The 23,605-nt window shown below is 54.2% G+C and overlaps 9 protein-coding genes across 9 annotated transcripts; 4 read left to right on the top strand and 5 right to left on the bottom strand.

The window, feature by feature from the left end:
* Positions 1-1,047: 1,047 nt before the first annotated feature.
* Positions 1,048-3,001, bottom strand: MRS44_014595 (uncharacterized protein; the record flags this gene model as incomplete). The annotated part of the gene is made up of 3 exons (XM_065618474.1): positions 1,048-2,103; positions 2,148-2,737; positions 2,788-3,001. The coding sequence occupies 3 exons, from the start codon at positions 2,999-3,001 to the stop codon at positions 1,048-1,050; spliced, it is 1,860 nt and encodes a 619-aa protein (XP_065474546.1).
* Positions 3,002-3,387: 386 nt separating this feature from the next.
* MRS44_014594 (uncharacterized protein) lies at positions 3,388-6,196 on the top strand (the record flags this gene model as incomplete). The annotated part of the gene is made up of 3 exons (XM_046277279.2): positions 3,388-3,460; positions 3,541-6,106; positions 6,163-6,196. 3 exons carry the CDS (start codon positions 3,388-3,390, stop codon positions 6,194-6,196), a joined length of 2,673 nt encoding a protein of 890 aa, XP_046127281.1.
* A 235-nt stretch (positions 6,197-6,431) lies between these two features.
* Positions 6,432-7,906, bottom strand: MRS44_014593 (uncharacterized protein; the record flags this gene model as incomplete). Its single annotated transcript, XM_046277280.2, has 2 exons — positions 6,432-7,570; positions 7,666-7,906. 2 exons carry the CDS (start codon positions 7,904-7,906, stop codon positions 6,432-6,434), a joined length of 1,380 nt encoding a protein of 459 aa, XP_046127282.1.
* A 1,380-nt stretch (positions 7,907-9,286) lies between these two features.
* On the top strand, positions 9,287-11,125 carry MRS44_014592 (uncharacterized protein; the record flags this gene model as incomplete). Its single annotated transcript, XM_046271451.1, has 5 exons — positions 9,287-9,333; positions 9,390-9,666; positions 9,736-10,058; positions 10,110-10,629; positions 10,682-11,125. 5 exons carry the CDS (start codon positions 9,287-9,289, stop codon positions 11,123-11,125), a joined length of 1,611 nt encoding a protein of 536 aa, XP_046127283.1.
* A 423-nt stretch (positions 11,126-11,548) lies between these two features.
* On the bottom strand, positions 11,549-13,933 carry MRS44_014591 (uncharacterized protein; the record flags this gene model as incomplete). Its single annotated transcript, XM_046271433.2, has 4 exons — positions 11,549-11,675; positions 11,730-13,392; positions 13,461-13,767; positions 13,868-13,933. The coding sequence occupies 4 exons, from the start codon at positions 13,931-13,933 to the stop codon at positions 11,549-11,551; spliced, it is 2,163 nt and encodes a 720-aa protein (XP_046127284.2).
* Positions 13,934-15,586: 1,653 nt separating this feature from the next.
* On the bottom strand, positions 15,587-17,756 carry MRS44_014590 (uncharacterized protein; the record flags this gene model as incomplete). The annotated part of the gene is made up of 4 exons (XM_046284721.2): positions 15,587-17,005; positions 17,057-17,466; positions 17,515-17,583; positions 17,645-17,756. 4 exons carry the CDS (start codon positions 17,754-17,756, stop codon positions 15,587-15,589), a joined length of 2,010 nt encoding a protein of 669 aa, XP_046127285.1.
* Positions 17,757-18,331: 575 nt separating this feature from the next.
* MRS44_014589 (uncharacterized protein) lies at positions 18,332-19,437 on the top strand (the record flags this gene model as incomplete). The annotated part of the gene is made up of 3 exons (XM_065618473.1): positions 18,332-18,631; positions 18,692-18,754; positions 18,826-19,437. 3 exons carry the CDS (start codon positions 18,332-18,334, stop codon positions 19,435-19,437), a joined length of 975 nt encoding a protein of 324 aa, XP_065474545.1.
* A 59-nt stretch (positions 19,438-19,496) lies between these two features.
* Positions 19,497-21,187, bottom strand: MRS44_014588 (uncharacterized protein; the record flags this gene model as incomplete). Its single annotated transcript, XM_046277282.2, has 3 exons — positions 19,497-20,318; positions 20,383-20,841; positions 20,900-21,187. 3 exons carry the CDS (start codon positions 21,185-21,187, stop codon positions 19,497-19,499), a joined length of 1,569 nt encoding a protein of 522 aa, XP_046127287.2.
* Positions 21,188-21,576: 389 nt separating this feature from the next.
* On the top strand, positions 21,577-23,468 carry MRS44_014587 (uncharacterized protein; the record flags this gene model as incomplete). Its single annotated transcript, XM_046272274.2, has 3 exons — positions 21,577-21,743; positions 21,805-22,000; positions 22,053-23,468. 3 exons carry the CDS (start codon positions 21,577-21,579, stop codon positions 23,466-23,468), a joined length of 1,779 nt encoding a protein of 592 aa, XP_046127288.1.
* Between the last annotated feature and the right edge of the window lie 137 nt (positions 23,469-23,605).

Raw genomic sequence — 23,605 nt, 5'->3', positions numbered from 1 at the left:
CATGTGCCATGGCAATCTTGTTGGGCCGTCGCCCGTCGAATACGCTCGCTCTGGCTCGCACTCAAGCTGGTAGAGGCAGTGTCGAATCTGCGCATGATGACGCGCTCGTTACCTACGTGGGGTGTGGGCCTGTTTCACGTTTCAATCCATCCAGAGACCGAAGACTGCAGAATCCCTGCCCGAGTGCCCGAGTGCTGCCACCAGACCGTGGTTACCTCGACTGGACATACCATCAGCCTCACTTTCGGACCCACGGATGAGACCGTCGTGGCATTGCTGCCCCAGACCCCTGAAGATGGCTCAAGTATAAATCTTCGAGAACCGTCGATCAACTCCTCGTCGAGGAAGATATGAGCACCATCATCTCAATTCCGCACCAAGAACCCAGTCCACTGGACCAGACTTCTCCCACCAAACCATCCAAGAAGTTTCTCCCCCTCTTTATCTTCAACATGGCCATTTCCGAGCTTCAGCCACTTGTCGACGGTTGCTGCACTGCCTGTTGCAAGGCCAGTGACCTCGGCACTCACGACTATTGCGGCACTTGCCCCAAGTGCCCCTGATAACCCGGCATATAATTCGCCACTGTGTCTGCGTATCCAATTCGATTCAAGCATGTGAGAGGACTGAATGACACCGAGGTCATTTACTCGCCCGTGCCCATTCTCTTTCATACATTGCATTCAAAGGTTGCAGCGACGAGGTGCAGGCTCACCTTGTCGCGCGGTGTCGGAGGAGTCGGGAGTTTGGTAGGGAAAGCTGTTCTTTGGGTTTGGCGAACGCCCAACAGAATGAAACCAGAAGGGGTATCATGGTGAACAGAGGATTCGCGGTTTGGTGTGTCATTGGAGATGGTTTACCGCGTCACCACGAAGCATCGCATTGATATGAAGGATCCATGCATGGGCAGAATAGAGTACAAATAGCAGCAACTGCATCCATCGAAATTGGTAGTACCGTTCATTTGCACACGGGGCAGCGGGTTGCGCTGGCAGTCGTGAACAAGTCGTCAGTAGTTGAAACCATCGCGGTTCAGATTGAGCTTCGTTATGACGCAAGGCTGAGGAAAACGGCAGCAATCGAAGATTTGTCATACTTGACATATTTGCCTTTGCCCTTGTCAATTTCGTGGTAGCGATCCCAAAAGCGGTCGTAGAGCGGCTGCAGTTTCTGGCGGATATCCTCTCCGAAGATCTTGCGGACCTCACGTTCCATGCTGTATGACTTGTGCCGGGAGACCATGTCATCAAACGCACTGTTGAATTGCGTAAACTTCTCCTTGATCTTGTCCTTGTCTTTGCTTCCGAGCGCCTTGATGATGGACGCCGAATCAACGGGTCCAGAGGTGGGACGGTGTGAGCGATTTGTGTGGATAGTGTCAAAAAGATGCACTGAGAGGTCTTTGCAAATATCCGTGTATGCTGCTGTGCTCTTCTTCCGCCATTGATCGAGAACATCCAGCTTCGATTCCAACAGGGGCGATAGATCGGAGTCACGCACCATGCGTTGGATGATGATGACGGTGTTGGCCATGAATACTCCCGCAACCGCTCTTGTCTTGAGGAGCAACCGCGCCTTTTGGTCCAGACCCGAGAGAAGCGTTTCGATGGTGTCGAGACAGTAGTGGGCAAAAATGTCTCGGCCATCTGCCCCAATATCGAAAGACGCGAGGCTCGGGATCACATCTGCCGATCGGTTGTTGGATCCCGCGTTAGATTTCCATCCACCATTGCCGATAGATATCATGATGCTTGAGATCGGTCGCAGGAACTCCACCATGGTCTGTAAACGCTGCATCGTTTCCGAAACAAGTGGTATCGGTGCGCCATCTGACGGCAACACCTGCAAGAACGCAACCTTGCGTCTTGTATCCTCCAGTAATTCGGCAAGAGACGACTTGGCAGTCTCTCGAACGGGTTTCAGAGCGGCGGCGAGAGCCCCTTTTAGCTCGCCGGTTCGTGTGTCCAGGTTGCCGGACAGCGCCGAAACAATCTCGGTGACTTCGTATCCCAGATAGCAGTCTGTATTGAGGTGATTCTTGATGTGGGCATTCAGTTCGCGCAAAGTGCGTGCCAGCTCGGCCAGTGCTGCCTGGCATGTAGCCTGAAAGACGACGCCCCAATCCTCCCGGTGAAGATGCTGCACACATTGTCATACTCTGCTAGGAATAAACCCTCCATAGCCTGTGCGTAGGTCCCGATACCGTTGGTGCCTGCTCGATAGATAGCATCGGGATTCTTCTTCTTGGCCGTGTTGACGCTCGCAGCAGCTAGGTTGGCGAGGGATCCAGAGAGGTATGGCCCACGTACGTCAGCATAAATTCTGGCAACTGGGGACTCCGGTCCTCCTTGATGCTGACTTCCTGCCACGTAAGAATAGACAAGACCAAGCCGAGCGATCTTATCCTGAGGAAGCGCAGGGAATGGCTTGTCCTTGGTGATGAAATGTAAAGGCTCGATGGATCGTGGTGTTTCTGCGCGAAGGAGGGTATCGAAGTGGCTTTCGAGCTGATTGTTGCCCGTTTTGATCAGACGGGCCAGATCGGCCATCGTTTGCTGGTTCGCGCGCAGGTTAGATGCTTGCATCTCGTTCAACGCCTTGTTCAGACGTTTTATGGAAGCCAAATAGTTGGGAAGGCCGGCCTTTTCAGGTCCTACCCGAATGATCTGTTCTTCGTCATTCTTGCTATCAGCAGGTTGGCGGAGGCGCTCGATCGCAGCGAGGACAGAATCAACGTCTAAGCTATGTCAGTGTTGCGCACATGTCAGGCCTTGTCGTACCACTCACTATTTCCCAAAGTTTGTAGCCGCTTGGTCTCCCCAGTAAGCGGGCCAGCAACATCACGCACGCTTTTGCCAGTAGTTTCAAGCCGGTTGAGACAAGACTGGATTTTCCTGGTCAACTGTGTTGTCTTTTCTAGACGCGAGTTAAGAACATCGACCTCGGCCCTCGCCTCCTCGTCCAGCGTGTTGTGAGCACTGTTAACAAGTCCAACTGACATGGCTCCACGAATAGATGATGGCAAATAGAAATGGTGGCGAGTTTGTCAGGACTCGAAGCTCTCGGCAAGTGTCAGGAGGTGACAGGACGAGGTCATCAGCGTTGGGGGTAGCGACATCAGGTAAGGTACGCAGTAGGGAAGGTGCAAAGGTCATTACGGTATCAGGACTAGCTCAAGTCTCAGCCACATGTCAAAGCCACGGGCCATTCGTTGGCTCCACTCAACCACTTTACGCGAACAAGTCGCGTCTAAAGAAGCGCGACAGCAATTTCAAGGAGCCCCAGCAACGCCCCACCAGGTTCAGATCTGCCCCTCGATACACTGTTCGCATCGTCGTTGTGAGGATAGCTTGTTGTGAACAAAGGCATCACACACGAACAGACATCATGGATTCTTTCATGCTCGGGGATGAAGGCGTACGCGATCGCATTCGCCAGGCCGAGGAATTTTTAGATCCCAGTATGCCCACAACCCGCCCATGTTCCCGAGGCGGTGGTCGTTTGTTTGGTTCACTCCATGGCTAATTTCTGAATCTCCAGATGACCCTCAAGTGCGGAGTTATCGATCAGACATCATATTGATGCTACAGAAGAACCAGCGCCGCTTGACTGTCAATCTCGACCATGTGCGCAACCACAACGCAGACCTCGCCCAGGGCCTGCTGGAACAGCCCTTTGACTACACCCTGGCCTTTGACCAAGCCCTGAAGAACATCGTGCAGGCGCTTCCGCAGGCTCGGCCTGACCAGTCAGCAAAAGATACTGTGTACTATTGTGCATGGGCCGGCAGCTTTGGCCTGAATGCTTGCAATCCCCGCACATTGTCGTCACATCTGCTCAACTACATGGTTTCTATCGAGGGCATTGTCACTCGTTGTTCGTTGATTCGGCCCAAGGTTGTCAAGAGCGTTCATTACAATGAAACCAAGGATAGGTTTCACTTTCGCGAATACCAAGATCAAACCATGACCAACGGCGTCACCACCTCGAGCGTCTACCCTCGCGAGGACGACGACGGCAACCCTCTTATCACCGAATATGGTTTCTGCACTTACAGGGATCATCAGACAATCTCTATTCAGGAGATGCCCGAGCGAGCACCTGCAGGACAACTCCCCCGCGGAGTGGACGCCATCCTCGATGATGATCTTGTCGATCGAGTGAAGCCAGGCGATCGCGTACAACTTGTTGGTATATACCGGACCCTGGGCAACCGAAACACCAACCACAACAGCGCCTTGTTCAAGACAATGATCATAACCAACAATGTCGTTCTTCTTTCGTCAAAGTCTGGCGGCGGTGTGGCAACTGCAACTATTACTGATACCGATATTCGCAACATCAACAAGGTGGCTAAGAAGAAGAACCTACTCGAACTGCTCTCTCAGTCGCTCGCTCCCAGTATCTATGGGCACGACTATGTCAAGAAGGCTATACTTTTAATGCTTCTAGGTGGCATGGAGAAGAATTTGGAGAACGGAACACATCTTCGAGGAGACATCAACATCCTCATGGTCGGTGATCCCTCTACCGCCAAGTCCCAGTTGCTCCGTTTCGTCCTCAATACCGCCCCTCTTGCCATTGCAACGACAGGTCGTGGCTCCTCCGGTGTTGGTCTGACAGCGGCCGTCACTTCGGACAAGGAGACGGGCGAGCGGCGACTGGAAGCTGGTGCCATGGTCATGGCTGACCGTGGTGTCGTTTGTATTGACGAATTCGACAAAATGTCAGATGTCGACAGAGTTGCAATTCACGAAGTCATGGAACAGCAGACTGTAACCATCGCCAAAGCCGGCATTCATACATCCCTCAATGCTCGATGCAGCGTCATTGCTGCTGCCAACCCCATCTTCGGCCAGTATGACCCACACAAGGATCCTCACAAGAACATTGCTCTTCCCGACTCTCTTCTTTCACGATTCGATCTGCTTTTTGTTGTCACGGATGACATCGAGGACACGCGTGACCGCCACGTGTCGGAGCATGTTCTCCGCATGCATCGATACCGGCAGCCAGGGAGCGAGGAGGGTGCCCCTGTTAGGGAGCAGGGGGCGCAATCTTTGGGTGTCTCCGCCACCAACCAGGCAGATTCGCAAGGTCCGACAGAGGTGTATGAGAAGTACGATGCCATGCTTCACTCGGGTGTCACTGTCACATCCGGACGCGGCGCGAACAAGAAACCCGAAATTCTGAGTATCCCGTTCATGAAGAAGTACATTCAATACGCCAAGACAAGAATCAAGCCAGTCTTGACACAGGAGGCCTCTGATCGAATTGCGGACATCTATGTCGGCCTTCGAAATGATGAGATGGAAGGCAACCAGCGACGAACAAGTCCCTTGACTGTGCGTACCTTGGAGACCATCATCCGTCTCGCGACAGCACACGCCAAGTCTCGACTATCCAACAGGGTTGAAGAGCGGGATGCAGTTGCTGCGGAGCGCATTCTAAGATTTGCTCTCTTCAAGGAGGTTGTAGAGGATGCCTCTCGCAAGAAGAGGAGAAAGACACAAGCGGTCGACTTTGCTTCTTCCAGCGAGGAGAGTTCCAGTGATGACGACCAGGACGGAACTCAAGCCGATGGCACACGGTCAAACAGATCGACATCCCGAGCGACACGTACCAGCAGCCGTCTTCAAACGACCGCCTCCCGGGCAGCACGTAATGGAGGCGATACGGCATCCTCTAGCAGAGAACCAGACTTGGATGAGGAGGAGGAGGAGGACACTCTCGCACAGCCCACACCGCGCCGCTCTGGCAGACGAACACAGAACACCTCGCAATCGCAAACCTCATTCGCATCTTCCATACCCGCATCCCAGTTGCCATCCCAGACTCAGGCGGAGTCGCAAGATGACGATGAGTTGGCGGATGGCACCGCCGGACTGGCAATCGATGACACGCCCATCAGCACCCAGCGTCTTGGAACATTCAGGACAGCGCTTGGTCAGCTTCTTAGCACGGATCTGTTCGAGGACGACTCTGCCGAACTAGATGCCGTGGTGGAAGCGGTCAATCGCAAGGTTGGAAACCGTGACGGTGGCGCTTTCACCAAGGGAGAGGCCACCAAGGCCCTACAAAAGATGGGAGAGGCAAACCAGATCATGTAAGTTTCTACCCCTGAGTAAGACTTTGAGCAGGTTCGACTAACATCAATGGCAGGTTCACCGAGGGAGATCTTGTGTACAAGATTTGAGACAAGATGTTATTGATAGGTAATTCAACGAGTGTCGGAAGAAGTGTCAGTTTATTACGAGCATCTACAGGTCAGGACCTCGGTAGATTCGATTGAGACATGATGATTATGCTGGTTATGAACGGGATCTGGTCGTATTAAGTAGTCAGATGAAAGCAGGTAGACCAAGGTACTTTTCTATTCAGATTAATCTACATTGCACCAAATCGTGCATCTAGCCAAGGGGCGTCGTTATTCACAACCGCTGGCGGAACTCCTTTAACCGAGCATCAACATTGTGCCCATTCCATGCCTCGCGGCCGTCCGCATCCCTACCCAAGGTGGGAACGCCAACCTGTTCGATGGCGAAGCTTGCGGCCACAGCACCCCAAATCACAGCATCCTCCAGACTCTCGCCTCGCGCAAGGGCAACACCCAGGCCACCGAGGAAGGTGTTTCCGCCACCCGTAGGGTCAACAACGTTAGCCGGGTCTTCGTGGTAGGCGGGTATCCATCGCTCGATACCGGGATCAACCTCAATCTCCTCGCGGGCGACGATTCCATCTTCATCCTGGAGCAAACCAGCGAAGAGGGCTTCCATGTCGGTATCTGGCCGCAAGCCTCCTCTCACGTAATCCTTCTTCCGTCGTTTTGTCTTTGACTTGGGATCTCGCTGACGCTTCCTCCCACCGTTCTTTGCGATGTAGCAGCCCTTATCGCCCGCGCGAACAACTAGCGAAAATGACTGCAGAGGCATGCTCGCCAGTAGTTGTTCGCATGCGCGTTCCACTGCTACGGTGGATATCTCCCCCGTCTCCGGGTCCAGGCCGTCGTCACCCATGAAGCCAGCCAGCTCGGCGTGATTAGGACTGCAAACGTCGACAAGGGGCAAGCAATTGGTGCAATTCAACAGCTCATCCGGAGTGCACAGATCAGGGACCGGCTCCCAGATGAAGATGGGCTTCGTGTATGTCTCTAGGGGAACAACCTTTTTGCGGAGTGATGTTATCTCAGACACAAGCTCCCGGCATCGGTTGGGGGAGCAGATGAGGTGAAATGAACGCGACTGGAGCAACGCTGGTGTGAGGTCCTGGGCCGTCAGTCGCTTCTTTGGAGTCAGATACTTGAAGGCACGCTTTTCGGCGGCGCCCTCGTAGCCGTTCCATCCACGAGTCGTGAGTCGAAGGCCATCATGACGAAAGATGGCAGAGGTGGTCCAGCTGTCAATAAGGGTCGACAGTGACGGAGGGAAGTCGGAGCCTTGATCAATGATCCAACCAACTGAAGTAGACAGCGGTGGCGGAGAAAATAGGCGAGCTCCTAGGGCGGAATAGGTGCCAGCGCCACCGAGGATGTTCTTGACAGGCGGCGTAGGGGGGACAAAGTCGATATCATCTTTGAGGTCAGGTTAGCTTTGTCTTACGATACATCCATCTCTAAAAGAGCAGCAACCGCAAGGTTCAAGGATGGACTGAGGAGGCTCCGCTAACCAATGATAAACATTCCCAAAGTGACAAAGTCAATCGTGGCAACCTGGTCATCTGGTGTTTGAGCGTCAATCACCGACGAAGCTTGTTGATCTTCTTGTGGTTCATCGTGACTCGGGTCTGGGACTTGGTCTTGATCTTGGGTCTGCTCTAGATCTAGATTCTTTTCACCCTCTGCATGGGGCTCCTCTTCGCCATCGATGGGCAGTTCTGACTTGGGCCGATCATCGACAACGGCCTCCATGACGCTGGTGGTGGTTCAACCTCTCACTCAGCGGGTTGGTGGACGGCGCGACACGTAATGAGCCGATGGCAATCCGATGAGCGCAACAGCAACACAGAACCTCAAATTCAGGCCGGCCAGGCAGGGGAAAGAGGTTGGCTCAAAGGAATAGCAGGCTCGGCTGTGGCCGATCCTAGTTATTGCCCACGGACTTGGAAATTCCCAATAGGTTGGTGGTGGAGATGGTGCCGGGGATGGATGTCAGAGACCTGAGGGATCGTATTGCAGGGGTGGAAACGCTCAGGCTCAGCGAAGCGAAAGAGTTTATTCCGGTATTGCGAGGACACTAGACGAGAGCTCATGGAATGCGCTCTTTGGGCACTGTTCAGTAGGTATCTAGCGAAAACGCAAGGTGGAATTGGGAGGCCGTGAATGATGTGTTGGTGTTGTTTTCAGGTTCAAGTTCAAGCGGTGTCTGCGTTGGGCTGATCGGAGCTGCAGCATCTGGCGTATGGCCTTGAGCCTCCTCCACCGGTACCCAGTCTATCTTATCTAAGGTACCTACATACCTCCCCTGTCCTCCCAAGGCAGCTCCCGTTCTTTATTGGAAACCAAAGCCATTAATGTTTTCCGTGTTTTGCCGAGAATAGAGGCTTATATTTTAACTTTTACTCTATCAATATGGTGGTCGAGGTGCGATAAATCAATCCGGTTAAATGCCGTCAAGTTCCAAAGATAGGGTACTTTGAGACCAAGATGACCACGTGGCTCACAACCAACTGCGTGCCTGCCCCTGCGGGTACCTGGGCACCTGCAAAGACAGAGGAGGCTGCGCCGGAACCGGGCAGTCAAGCGCCGAGCAGCCAGGCCCAGGGGTGCTGGAATGGACGGAAACCTACCTAAGTATTTGGAGGCCAAGGTCATGGTGCTACCTTACCTAACGGGCTTGCAGGGGAGTGAGAGCTAGTCCAGCTGTACCTACAAGCTACCTACACTTCGCACCTAGCCAGGCGACCCAAAAAGTCGAGCCCGAGTACCTCCAAACCTCCTTACCACCTGCCTAGCTCATCCCTATTCCGCAACCTCCTCGGTCAAGCTCCCATCTCCTCACCTCGTACCATCGCATCGCATCCTCGCTGAGCTTTTGACTGTTGCAACATATTCATGGTCAAGGTAAGCGCCTAACCGGCAGTTTTTTTGCGTCTGCCTCTTGTGATGCCATGTCATTGACTCGTTCTCGACTAGGTGGCATAACCCTCGACGATTACGACTTGCGCAATCCACCAGGCAGAGCGAACTATTCTGTTGCCTGCGCACGTCGCCGTTCGCCGCGTACTGTATATATAAAGAAGGATTCTCCCCAAGCTCTCCCAGTGACCGGAGCGAACCGAGACCGACACCATGGCCGCCACAAACCACATGCATAATCTCACCACTCTGATCAAGCGGTACGGATTGCCAGAGTCTTGGTTTCAACCGCCGCCCATGCTGATAACATCTCCAGGCTTGAAGCTGCTACCTCTCGCCTTGAGGATATCGCTGCTTCTACTGAGCTTCCGCCCGATGCCCCCGCTACTTCGTCTTCCAACGCTGCCATCGCAGCACCGCCAGCTCCAGCCGCCCCTGCTGCTCCTGTCGCTCCTCCCAAGCCCGAACCTGTCCCTAAGCCAGTCGCCGAGCCACTTCCAGAGTCTATTGAGGAATTCGATGCCTTCCTGAGCTCCGCCGTCGAGAAATATGTTGAGCAGAGCCAGGAGCTTGGTGGGGTCATCGCTGAACAGGTACAACCAATTCCAACAACGGGATCTCTTCGAGGAAGACCAATAGCTGACCATTGCCCTAATGTCTAGGCATTGGAAGTTAAGAAGGGCTTCCAAGAGCAGCGGAAGTTTCTCCTTATCTCGACCAAGGCTAAGAAGCCCAATCTCTCGGGCCCCGATCTGCCCATGTACGAAAGCCTTCTCAAGCCCATCACCGACGCTTTGTCGGCTGTCACCACCCTCACGGAGGCCAACCGACCTGACCCTGCTTATAACCATTTGAGCGCTGTTTCCGCCGGTATCACGGTTCTGGCCTGGATCACTATTGACACCCGCCCCTACAAGCATGTCGAGGAGTCTCTTGGTTCGGCTCAGTTCTTTGGAAACAGGGTGCTTAAGGAGCACAAGGAGAAGTAGGTCGAATCCTAGGCAGGCACGTTTCGCAGTACTGACTGGATGCGCAGGGATAGCAGGCACGCCGATTGGGTTCAAAGCCTGTACCAGATCTTCCGCGATCTCGCCGACTACGTGAAGCAATACTTCGCCAATGGTATCCCCTGGAACCCTAACGGACAGCCAGCGCAGGAGGTCGCCAAGTCACTTTCCAGTGGTCCCAGCACTGCACCCGCTCCGCCTGCTCCGGCTCCTCCTGCTGGTGGTGCTCCGCCGCCTCCCCCGCCGCCTCCGGGCCCTCCTCCGGTTCTGGATATCAAGACAGAGCCCGCCCCGGCTGCGCCAAGTGGTGGTTTCGGTGCAGTCTTTTCGGAACTCAACAAGGGCGAGTCTGTCACACAGGGTCTCCGTAAGGTGGACAGGTCTGAGATGACGCACAAGAACCCGTCCCTCCGCGCGGGCTCAACAGTCTCTGAACATCACGGTGCTACCCGGGGCAAGAGTCCAGCGCCAGGAAAGAAGCCCAAGCCCCAGAGCATGCGTGTCAAGAAGCCTCCCAAGAAGGAGCTGGAGGGCAACAAGTGGACTATTGTATGTCTCAACCAGTACGATTAGGCGAAGCAGGTCACTAACTTGAGCTTAGGAAAACTACGAGAAGGAGCCCGAGCCCATTGAGATCGAGGCCTCCCTGACGCATTCCGTTCTGATCAGCCGATGCAACAACACAACCATTATAATCAGGGGCAAGGCTAACCAGGTGACGGTTGAGAACTCGACCCGCTTGTCCCTCATTGTCGAGACCCTTGTCTCTACGGTTGATGTCGTCAAAGCCCAGAACTTCGCCCTTCAAGTTCTTGGCACCATTCCTACAGTCATGCTGGACCAGATCGATGGGGCACAAATCTACTTCAGCAAGGAGAGTACAGGCACCAAGGTTTTCACCAGCAAGTCGGCAGGTATCAACCTCAACGTTATCTCGGGCGAGGATGAGGACTACAAGGAGGTGCCTCTGCCCTCACAGATCTGCTCCTACTACGATGAGGCCAAGGGCGACTTGGTTAACGAGATAGTGGCGCACGCCGGCTAAAGTAGTCGAGTTTCATCCGCTGCTTGGATCTATCAGTTTGTAGGAGTAGGATATACCGTAGTACCTTCATCAGCCATGTCATAAGTCTTCTTATCATGTACATCTAGACTTGTTGCGGTGACATGAGAAATGACAAGATTTTTTGACCTTTTTTTATTTATTGTTGTAGTTATCATCGCTCCAACTTTTGATCTACAGCTTCCTTCTGCCCCCCAATGCGTAGGCTCCAATTCATCGCTTTCAAATAAATCGCCAGGTCTTCTCTCCAGGCGGTAACAATATCATGTCTAGAATACATGCACAATCAGGTGAGAACGCCGCTCCTTCTCAGCCCGATACCATATCTAAACTACCCAGCCATAGTATTGTGTCATATGTAAAATTGGCATAACTCCGTCTAAGAAACATTGAAGATGCACATTCTTACAGCTTAGCCTTGGGAGGCTCAAGAGTGGGTGTCAGCAGCTCGCGCATATCGTTGGCGGCCTCGTTCAAGTAGTGGCTCATGCGGTCACTGCCTAGACCCTTGGAGACAACGTTGAAGTTAAGGCTATCATATGTTGTTAGTACTGCGCTCTAAGAAGATAAAAGTCTGGTTACATACCTGTTCTCGTTGATCATGTAGGCAATGCCAAAGCCGGCATCGATGACCTGGCTCCATCCGTAGCCGTTGAAGAACTCAGAGCTCAGCTGAGAAGTGGACAGATGCCATGAGCTGGAGTAAGCATAGGCAGGGTCCTTGTAGATAGCAGGGACCTCCTGGCCGGGCTCAAGAAGCTTCTTGAGGCCAAAGAGGTGTCTATCAACACCCTTGCCGTCTGAAGCGGCGGTGATGTACTCGAGGTGGGCGTTGATGGCCTTGCGGAATAGGTCAACACGAGACTTCTCATCAACTGAAGCATCTTCCATGGCCTTGCACCAAGCCGTCGATTCATCCGAGACAGTTCGGCATGTCTCGGTACGACCAAGCTGGAAGCGGCGTGTGGCAGCAGACTCATAGGTAGGGCGGTTCTTGCCGTACATCTTGAAGTAGGCAAGCTGGATGATCATTTGGACATAGGCGTCGGGGGAGCACTTGAACTTCTTGATGAGGCCCTTTCCGTAGCCCTGGTAGGCCTGGACAGCAAGCTGGTGCTTGCCGATAACTTCGTTAAAATCCTTGGTCGCACGGTCAATTTCGGCCTGGACTTCATTGTTGATCTCGAACTTGACGAGCTGAGGGTCGGGCAAGTTGGATCGGACACTGGGGTTGGAGTAGTCGAGCTTATTGCCAAAGATGAGGTCGTTGACGTAGTCGTTCAGGCGGTGAGTAGGAGTTCCGTCCATCATTGAGTGCTCGCCCATGAAACCAGAGGTGCCGTTGTCATTGACAATGAACTGCAGGGGTTTGTCGTACCATCGGTTAGCACCATCACCGTGCCAGTACTGGTGAGCGCGCTCCTCAAGAGTAACGGGGGAGGCATCGTCCAGACACACGACGAAAGAGGCTGACTCGATAGCCTCAAGAGCGGCCTTGTTGTTGGGGCTGGCCTGCAGCAAGATGTTGCGCGCATCAGTCCAGATATCTCGGTTCTCCGAGGTGAGAGCGCCGACAGCTGGGACGCGTCGAGCAACCTCGTAAACGTGCTTGAATTGCTGCTCAAGCTCCGAGGTGTTGAGCTGTTGGCCGTTGACCTCGTGCTGGATCTTGAAGAACTGGTTCTTGCGAATAGCAATGATGTGCTTGTTCTCTTCGGCAGAGAACTTGACGGGGTAGTCGGCAGGCTTGGCAGCGACACGGGAAGCGTTAAACATCCACTTGTAACTATCCATGCAGATGGGGAGCTTCTTCATGTACTCGGGCTCGAGGGTGCCAGCATCGACCTGCTTCTTGAACTCAAGAACTGAGGTGGTGATGGCAGCGGCGCGCTTTGCAGGATCTCGTCTGCGTCGGTCGTCGCGGTGGGAATAGAAGTAGCTGACATAGGGAACGACCGGGTCGCGATAAGACAGGTAGGCCGCATCATTCCACCACTCGTAGATCCAGTTCTTGGTCTTGGGGTCCTCGCGATGGGCGACGAGCTTGTCTTGGAGCTTTGAGCCGACACCGCCAGGGCGCACAAACTCCTCGACAGCCTTCTTGCTGTTCTCGTACTCGGCGGGTGTAAGGAGCGGATGAAGGGACTTAAGATAGCGTCGGGCGGTCTCATCGAGCGATGGCACAGGCAGACGAGGGAGGGAGTCCTGCCACCTAAGCATTGGGCCCTTGGACTTATCCTCGACGTAGCCTAAGACCGCGGCGCATCAGTATTCCGGTTCAAGACACAATCGCTCTTTGACACTGGGAGTGGCATACCTGAGGCAGAGGAACTGTTGGCTCGCTTAGCTGGGGCCATGATGAGAGTCTGTGCCTGAAGGTGAGTTAGCGAAAAGAAAGGTTTGTAATTATAGAAGATTGCTGCTGGGCGACGAATATGAAGATATGCAAAACGAGGGAAGGAGTGAAAATGGCCGTTCGGAAAGCGACCGAGGCATCGCTGGGCGGCCGGAGCCGTGGTGCGGCCGATCACAAGCACCGGCGGCTGGATGTAGTTCCCGCCGCCCGGCCATGACTCGGCATCCACCTGAACAGAGAATAGGAAGATGACAGAAGAGCATTCATTCTATTCCATGTCCTAGATGGAATCCGAAGCATGTGAAAGTCTTCCATGAAGAGCAAACAGATCGGTGTAGGTTGCATGGCAATGGGGAGGGCCAACTTACGGCGCGTGCTGATGTCAAGTGACGGAAGCTGTTCCTCAAGGCGGACGAGCGGGCTAGAGTCAACATGGCCGGCGCGAACAGGAAAAGGGTCTGGAAGAACCGAGAGGCAGGAGAGGGCCTTTTAGGGCGGAGGCGGCGATGTCGGCCTTTTATACAAGAGTATCCAAAGACCGGTTGACAGTCGACACGGACGTGGGACAAGCTGCGCTTATCACTTCGGCCTCGGTTGAGAGCGGTAGCAACTGGGGAAGAGAGACGGACCCAGGAGGGGAAACGGCTAGACAGGTTCAGACGAGTACCGACAGTGGAGGCGAAGCCAGGGGCAAGGCGGGAATATCTCCGGGGGGCAGTCAATGGTGCGCAGCAACGAGATGGGCGTGATGAGCTCGTGGTGGAGTATGGAGTCGGATGCGACGATGTCCCATGGGCAGGGGCAGGGGGGCACGTAGTCCGCGCCAATGCTCTTTCCTGTCCTTGGCTGCTTGTGACCGCGACCGAGGACGTCACCCCGCATCAGCCTTGGGCCGAGGTACAACGGTAAGGGCCGCCAGGGCAGGTGCAACCCACGGAGAAGGTACGTACATGCCTTCGTCGGGACAGTTCAAAGGAAGGAAGGGAAAGCGGCCAATCATGCCGCTTTATCTCGAACGATCTAGATCCACTCTCTCCGAGGCAAGCTTGAGGCTCTTCTGGGGTATGAACTATCCCTTCTCCAACTACAATATCTGAGAGGTTATAAAGTGCTGTAAGGATTATAGTTTGTCAATGCTCGGCTAACATTAGACCACTTTCCTATAACACTCGTCAGGTTTCACTCTTCTTCTCTCATAACAATTCTCTATCACTATCCTCATCCCAATTGGCTCTCCCTGCTGTAAGTTCACCACCACCTTGTTGAAGTGGAGTGAAATCCACGTCCCCTTTGCAAGTTTCGTTGGCCCACGTCCCACGCAAGCCTGCAGGATCTCTATCATATCCACGACCTCACGGAGCGTCTCCTCTGCCCTCCATAGGCCCAGTACCCTACGTGGGCGTTCTCGGAACAGCTGCACTCACACTGGTACCGTCCCGCTGGCCCGGCCCCGTCCGGAACTCGACCGAACCGATTCGACAGATCCTCCCACGGGGTCGGTAGTTACCCGCGCTAGTTTCGGCACCGCATGCAATGATCTCACTTGAATGAAGGCAATGCGTGGGAATACGTTGTGGCAGGATGGGGATCCCGAATCCTGAGCATAGTGTTCAACGGACAAAACAGACTGCAAAACAAATAGATCAACTACATATGTAAATCATTCCTATTCGCCCCATGTTCACAAACAAGGATGTCAGTAAAAAACAGCCGGGGTAGCAAAAAAACAACGACCAAGGCATCTATACCACATAATAGTACACCCTTTCGCAACTGATTATATCGCCATGCATGCCCATTGCCTTGGCAATGCATCCCCGGATAGCCACCCAGTCGGTATTTCCAACTGCTTGACGGCCTGCAACGGCTCTTCTGATCTAGACCTCTGTCATGGCCTGTCCGTGACAGTGACTGCAAACCAGTGGCGTTGACTCCGTGACAAGTTGGCACCTTTGGACCAAGTCAATCAATACACTCCGATCCCCCGCGCCAATCATACGCCATCATCGGCATTGAACCCAATCTGTCCTGTCACATCAGCTTTTCCCATTTCCTGTCTCGTGCTGTGCCATTCTTAACCCAAGCTTCTAAGCTTCGTAGCTCTTCACTTGGCCATCGTTGCTTGGAGGTGGAACGGCTTGCGCTCCAGGTGCCGGCTGGAAGCTCAATCGGTCACCCTCGTTCATAGCATCCTGGGCCATGCGTACACCCTGCTCGCCGCCAGCCGCTGCCGCAGCCTTGAGGCCTTCTTGGACCTCACGCACTCTTCGGCGGAAAGCCAGTCGGTCGAGGAATAATTGTTGACGCGCCCGCTCAAGCTCTCGTCGCTCTGCGCGCAGTACAGCCTCCATCTCATCAAAGTACTTCAGCTTCATTTCCAGCTTCTGGAGAGTCACATTAGATGCAGCAGACACCAATCGTGTCATTTCTCGCTCCTCATGTGATGCAAATCCTGCCGCCCGAGCGCCAATTGATGCCAGAGGGATCGAAGCAAGCGCGCTTGTCTTTGTCGTTGTTGTGGTCGTCGTCGTGGTTGTGGTGGTTGTTTCTTGGCGGACATCAATGTCCATCGAATCAGCCTTGGTCTTGCCGTCACCGTTAGCCTTGGCTTCATCGCCAGCCTTTTCGCCATCCAGCTGCTTGCGAAGCTTTCGCTTGAGCTCTTCAGCGGACTTGCTCGCCGCCGCAGCCGTGCTAGCTGGATCGGCTAGACTGGCCAGGAATCCAACGACCGACATCACAGGGTTATCCACTTGGCTGAAGGGAAGCTGTCCCTGTTGAGGACCAAGCATCGACAACCCAGTAGGACCACTGATGGGGGCCTCCGAATCAAGATATTTCTCCTCAATATCCAGCTGCAGGAACTGAAGGACACACTCCTCCCGCGTGCGGGTCCCGACATGCTCGGCAATCTCACCCCAGTCATCATCAAACCGCTCGAGACCTTCGAGCAGTCGCAAGATCTCGGCATCCGTCCACGGGGCGTCCCGGTCGAGAGTTGATGTGTATGTGGGGTTTTCCATCTTCACATACATGTTGCTGGTATGGTTGGCAGGCAGGCGACCCTCAGTGAAGCAGTTGGGGCAAAGATCGTATTTGGCCTTCGGGTTCGCGTCGGTGTGGTTGCTGTGGTAGTAGATTCGGGTACAGTCGTTTCCACACTGATGGCAGTGAACCTTCGCAATAGAGGTCTTGGTGGCATCTTCAGACCCAGGAACACCATTAGTAGCAGGAGTCTCTCCATTCGTCTTGCCCTCCGTCTTAGTGATGAGAGTGTTCTTAGCATTGGCTTCGTAGATGTTACGTCCAATCTCGAGATTCTGATCGGCCTTCGCTGGCGCGGTCGCGTTGGCCTTGTTGTCGGTATCTTGACTCTTCTTGCCCTCCAAGACCACTGGGTCAGCAGAGGGCTGCCATGCCTGAAGACCTCGGGGGGTGTCGCAGATGATCTTGAAATGGCCGGTGAAGGGGGGTCCAACATGCGAGGGACGTTGATCAGCATCAACCTGCTAAGAGTTAGAAATGATCACGATAAGTCGCCAAGCCACATGTCTTACCTGGTAGTTGATCAATCCCCATTGCTCCAAGAAAGCATGAACGCGCATGATGGCGCAAACGTCACCAGCCAGGTTTCGGCGACAGGCGGTCACCGTCAAGTATTCAACGGGATTGAGACGATATGTGTTGATCATGAAGTCGCGGTAGTCCTTGTAGACAGCGGGTGTCTTGCTACGGTTTCGGTTGTTGAAGAATTCGGCCATCGCCTTGCGCTCGATATCGTGGATGGTGTTCATGTCAAACCAAGTGCTGTAACTAGGAAGGACAATCGCGTGTGTCTGGGTCATGAGGTGCTCACGAGCAGCAGACTCGGCTGTCTCCTTTGACTTGTCCTGACCATCAGTGCCTCCAGCCGCCTCATCTTTGCCCTTGGCATCAGGCGCATCGTTCATCTCCTCATCGCCGCGAGCTAGCAATCTTAGCAAACTCTCCGTCAACTATCATCAATTCATCCTACCTGGAGCAGGAGTCGTGCTGTCCTGTTTAATGTTTGAGTCGGTTGCCAGTCCCTCTGACATCTGGACATCTAGATGACCCATCAGCAACATAAACGGGGGGGCCAGGGACAGAGCGTAATGCGCGCGTACCTTCACCATCGCCAGCACTTGGGTCTGGTTGCAAAGGAGGTTGCGCAAGGATTGGATTGCTGTTAGGCGAAGCACCGTTGCCGGGCGAGCCGTAGGTCGCAGTGTCATCCATCTTGATGAGGATCGCGATCGGCCAAGGGTCGCGGGCGACGGGTTACGACAGACGGTCAATCGAGCGCGCGCGACGAAGGCGTTGCGCGGAGACAGGCGAACAGGGAATGTCGCGCAACAGCAGACGTGACTGTTGGTTGGTGTGCCGTTGGGAAATCGATGCCACTAGCGTCGTGATGTTGATGGAGTCTGGCGATGGATGGGATGGGTCGCGTCTTGGAGAAATTTTGGCGCGACAGGAACGGGGAGATTGACTGGCATTCAGCTTCCTGGCTACTGCATCCTGAACGCGCAGCGCCAGCAGGGGATCAGCTATATCACGTGACTCTTATCAGTCACGTGTTTCACCTCTCCGTGATCATGTGATTGTCCTCTCAAGTCGGCTCGGCATTTCCGTCGCACCTGCCGTCAGTTCCCGGCGAGTGGCCGATGACGGGGGCGCCCCAAGAGCGATCAAGTCGGCCGCTACCTCGGGCCGTCACCAGCCGTCGCCGACTCACAGAGTGCCTTAAACAGCCATCATCTCCTCCTAGAGTTGGCAGCTGGCCAACCCACGCAACCAATTCCACCGACAAGATGCTTCCGACTGCGAGACGAGTATTGGCGAAGCAGGCCACTGGCCTCATGGGTCGCGCCCATGCCTATAGCCTCAACGCACAAGCCCGCCAAAGGCTGTTGTCGACCCTGGCCATTCTGGAGCAGAAGGATGGACAGCTCAACCACAGCTCATTGAGCGCCTTTACAGCTGCCAAGAAGCTCGGTGGAACGGTTCATGGCTTTATCGCTGGCAGCAACATCAAGTCTGTTGCAGAGGAGGCCGCCAAGGCTGAGGGCGTCGAGAAGATTATCGCCGTGGATAACGGCGCCTACGACAAGGTCAGCACCGTCGCAGAGTACATCCTCGACCTCATAGGCACAGACTAACAACTCAATCAGGGTCTCCCCGAAAACTATGCCCCTCTCCTAGTTGAGAACATCAAGAAGGGCGGCTACACTCACGTCATCGCTGGCCACACCGCGTTCGGCAAGAACCTCCTCCCCGAGTTGCTGCTCTTCTCGATTCGCAGCAGATTTCCGATATCACGGCGATTGAGGGCGAGAACACGTTTGTCCGACCCATCTACGCCGGCAATGCGATCGCCACCGTCGAGTCGTCAGATTCCATCAAGGTCGTCACTATTCGAGGAACTGCTTTTGCCGCTGCTGCCCTTGAGGGTGGCTCTGCTACTGTGGAGGAGGGTGTTGACCCCAAGACCGAGTCGCCTACTGAGTGGGTGTCTGAGGACCTGGCCAAGTCGGACCGTCCCGATCTTTCCACCGCCAGCCGCGTTGTCTCCGGAGGCCGTGGTCTCAAGTCCAAGGAAGACTTTGACAAGGTGATGCTACCTCTGGCCGATGCTCTTGGTGCTGCCGTCGGTGCCTCCCGTGCTGCCGTCGACAGCGGTTATGCCGATAACAGTCTTCAGGTTGGACAGACCGGCAAGGTTGTTGCTCCTCAACTATATATGGCCGTTGGTATCTCAGGTGCTATTCAACATCTTGCGGGTATGAAGGACAGCAAGGTCATTGCCGCTATCAACAAGGATGCGGATGCACCCATCTTCCAGATCGCCGATGTCGGTCTGGTTGGAGATTTGTTCGAAAAGGTCCCTGAGCTCACCGAGAAGATCAAGAGCTCTTAAGTATCTATGATGTACAGAGTGATGTGATATACAAATAGTTAAAAACGTCTTTTTGAGCGTCATCCAAGTACCGCGAGCATGTCCGCAGTGTTGGTGAACTTTTCTCTCTCCTTTCCGTTCTTTTGTCCTCGTTTTCTTTCTGCTTGGTCGATCCGACGCCAATCATCCCATGCGACGGCTTGAGAAGCCGATGGCCCTATCTCCTGCCTCAGCCCATCCCAACCACACACACTCGTCTCATCGGATGCGTTCATGAATTGGCCACCTGAGAGCCAGTCCTCTGCGATTGCCTCGCCCGTAATGAATGCATCTTGCATGGTTGATGCAATGACTCCAGTCGGACCTCTCTTGACCCAGCCTGCACAATAGAGTCCTGGAACTCGCTGGTTCCGGATACCTTCAGCGTGTGTATCAGACACCATTCTCGTGACTCTGCCAAGTCCGTCGTTGTCAACGACACCCCGACGCTCATCAAATTGAATGCCAATATCCTCAAATCCCGGTAGGGCCACAGACTTGTAGCCCACAGAACGGAAGACTACGTCGGAGGGGAGAAAGGTGGTTTGCCCGGTTGCCTTGACGGATGACTTTGGGTCGAAAGGATCTGCAAGCTCCGTAACGTCGAATTCGGTGCTCGCAACCTTGGAGGGTGCGTCCTGGTTTCCGAGGAAGTGCCTTGGGGAGAGACAGCTGTCCAGAGACCACACCTTGGACGCACTTTCAGCCGGTGTCGGCGAGCCCTTGACCAAAACTTCCATCAACCGCTTGGAAGCACGGGGCAACGTCTTGAGGTCTTCGGGGACCAGGGATCGATTGAATGGTAAGAACCCAACTTGGTCGAGTTTCATCAGCTCTCGGACCTCCTTGATCGTGAAGGCAGCCTGTACAATTTGACGTCAGCGTCTCATTCGTTGCCCTTCCGGTGTCGCTTAATATTCAACGTACCTGCATAGGTCCTCTTCTTCCCACAACGTGCACTCTTCTGACCCGACTCCGGGATAGTGTCTCGAGTGCCTGTTCTGTGATGTCTGTCTTTTTCAGAACATCAATGTCTTCCAGCAGCATCCTTGCAACATCAAGGGCAACATTTCCTTGACCGATGATGACAGCCTCCTCAGCCCGTGATAGGTCCAGGTTGAGGTTGGAGCAGTCGGGAAGACCATTGTACCAGCCAACGACTTCACGGGCAGAGTAGATTCCACTCAGTGTCGACTCGCCAGGGATCCCAAGTTTCTTGTCTTCTGAGGCTCCGTATGCGAATAGAATCGCATCATAATGGCGCATCAAGTTTTGCAACTCTATAGTACAATGGTTCGCGGAATGACCGGGATGGCCAATGGAGACATTGCCAATAAAGGTGAAATTGGGAGACGATGCAATCTCATCAAATTTCTCCTGGCAATTCTGGGGTAGAAAGATCAGCTGCGATCTTTTTTGCTCCATGTCTTGTAGGGTAGCCAACCTTGACCTCTGGATGGTCGGGAGCGACACCATGACGAACCAAACCAAACGGCACTGGAAGACTCTCATACATGTCCACTTTCGCTCCTGGGACTTTGCCCATCACCCGGTATGTGGTGTAGAATCCAGCCGGGCCGGAGCCCACTACCGCCAGACGGAACGGCGCATCCGGGGATCGGCTCCCATGTTGGCGGACTGTCGACGAGAACAAGCGGCTTGAGCAAGCTACCCGGGACAGCTGAGGGACCGAGATCAATCGGCTGAACTGCCGTGTCATAGTCAATGGCATCATGAGTAAAGCCAATTCAAGAAATCATGACGCGAAGAACAAGCAAGTGGCAGAGATGTGACTCTTTGGATTGGCCGGACATGTCTTCTTGGCTGGTTCTGGCTGATCGGCCTTCACCGGGGTCCGACCTCCGACTGTTGCCGTGACAACCCGGTCGACCCCCGCGTGTCCACAAACTAGGCATCTTCACCAGAGACGATTGCTCTCGTATCCATCCTAACAGTTGGGCCTTATTTCGCTCGGATAACTATCGCATTCCAAGTCCCGGCTCGATTGTCGGCTCGCTACCGCCGACTGGATTTCCCGTCAACTCACATCGACATCGCTCAACCACCGTTGATCAACAATTCATTCCACGCGCGAAGCGCATCGCCTTGCGACGCCCAACAATGCCTCCGTCGCAGGCGCCTTTCCTCTACAGCGCTGTTCAGCGCCACGACTCTCGCTTCCCGGAGCCCAAGTTCGATCCCAAGGCTGTCACGAGAGCAAGCTGGACGCCTCCGAAGCCAAGAAAGAAGCCATCTGGACCTCTCGTCTCCTTCAACAGGCACCCAGAGTAAGTACTATTGAGACAAGCGCCATGTTTCGCAAGTTGTCGATCTCTAACGGCCTTGTAGCGCGCACGAGGTTCTCACACATAGATCAACCGAGTATGCTTCTATGAGCCCTCTTACCAAGAGTTTTATCAAATGGCTACGTCGACTCCAATGTGCGCTGCGTGTGCTGCAGCTCATCGCCGCGGCTGGAATCTTGACGTTGATGATTCTCATCACCAAGACTGATGCGCTCCAGGGCTGGGTCCTTCGAATCACAGTAAGCTCCGGAACTCACTGTAGCATGGACATGGACTGATCATTTTGTATAGCCTGGCGTTGTGATGATCCACTGTGTCTATGCCATCTATCATCTTGCGCGTGACGCCGCTTCACGTGCGCCGGCCTCTTCTTCCGCCTATCAACTCTTCTCTTTCGTCTCGGATCTTGGAACCTGCTCGTTCTATGCCTTTGGCGCCCTTTCGGTATACAACAATGGTGATAAATGGCAAACGCGCCTCTCGGACCAGAGCCTCATGAACTATTTCAGGCCTACCGTCTGGTACACCCTACTCGGGTCTGGCGGAACTCATGTGATTACGCTGTGCATCGCAGGTTGGCTGTGCTGGACGTTCCGCAAGATTAGCCAGATGCCACCAGACATGAACCCCCTCGAAGATCATCTGACGGCACGCCCCAAGCACAAGAGAAACAAGTCGTCAATGGCCACATTCAGCACCGTGGACCACGAGAGCCGCATGTCTACGGCTGCAAGCGATCGCCGACAGTCTATCATCCCGCACCAGGGCATTCATGATGGGATCGAGCCGCCGCGTGCCGTTCCATTTACCCACACGCGAAATGGATCCAGCACCACTGTTGGAAGCAGAGCCTCTCGAAGCAACCCGCCGGCCAGCCCTCAGTATCACAAAGTTCCAGTTACGCCTCGTCGTGAACGCCGTGACTCGGCCGCATCAAAGGCAACCACTCGAACATCAGCCACACGCTCAGTCTATCACGATGCTTACATGGAGATCCCGCTGGATGAGCGTCCCAGTTCTCGACCAGCGAGCAGCTACAACAGGACAAGCCAGCCTCGACCTGCTAAGTTCACTGAGACGTGGATGCCTACGGATTCGCTCATCTCCCGAACTAACCAGCGGAATCGTCAAATGGAAGCGGCCAAGACCAGTGCTGCGAACCGAGAGAACAAGTCGTACGAGGCCTTGGCCCAGCGCTATGGCAACCTCGACGATTCCGACTCTGAATATGGTGACGAGAACAACCCGTCATACGGCTTTGAGTCAGATGCAGCTGACGATCTTCGCCCCCATCCTCTTCGTCTGAACCCACTGACAGCCGTGCGAGAGACTCCCCCTCGTGCCCAGACGCCTTACTTCCCCTCTGCTAACTCACTGTCTGAAGTCAGTTCTAATGCCAGACGAGTCAGCGCGAGCAGGGACATCGCCGATGAGAAGCCTGCATTTGCGCCCCGTAATCGACAGAGCTCCATCCAGCCCGAGTCCGATTTCTCTGCCAGACCCTACGGCGATCTCAAGAGCGCGACCCCTCCGGTGATGATGGTGGGCAACACTCGCAAGGTGTCGACTGGTAACGACTACAACAAGTATTCGTCAACGACGTACGAGCGACGTGTGAGTGGCAAGGTGGTTGAAGAGGGCCGAGGCGGTTTTGCAGGAAACAGGTTTTCCTTCCTTGATGGACGTAATCCGCTCGGGGAGCGATGATTGATTGGGGATCTTGGGTTTTGCAATTTTGGGTTTGATGAATATCTGTCATGAGTTTTATGTAGGATGGTTCAGCTTTGATGTTATGGGTCAGATACCTGTTCTGGTTGCGATGCGGTTCTTTGGCGGACACGGCG

Source organism: Fusarium solani (genome assembly GCF_023522795.1).
Source record: "Fusarium solani strain SB1 chromosome Unknown bctg00000010, whole genome shotgun sequence".
Classification (NCBI taxonomy): Eukaryota; Fungi; Ascomycota; class Sordariomycetes; order Hypocreales; family Nectriaceae; genus Fusarium; species Fusarium solani.
The sequence above is the reverse complement of the archived record's forward strand: the minus strand, read 5'-3'. Positions and strand labels throughout refer to the sequence as shown.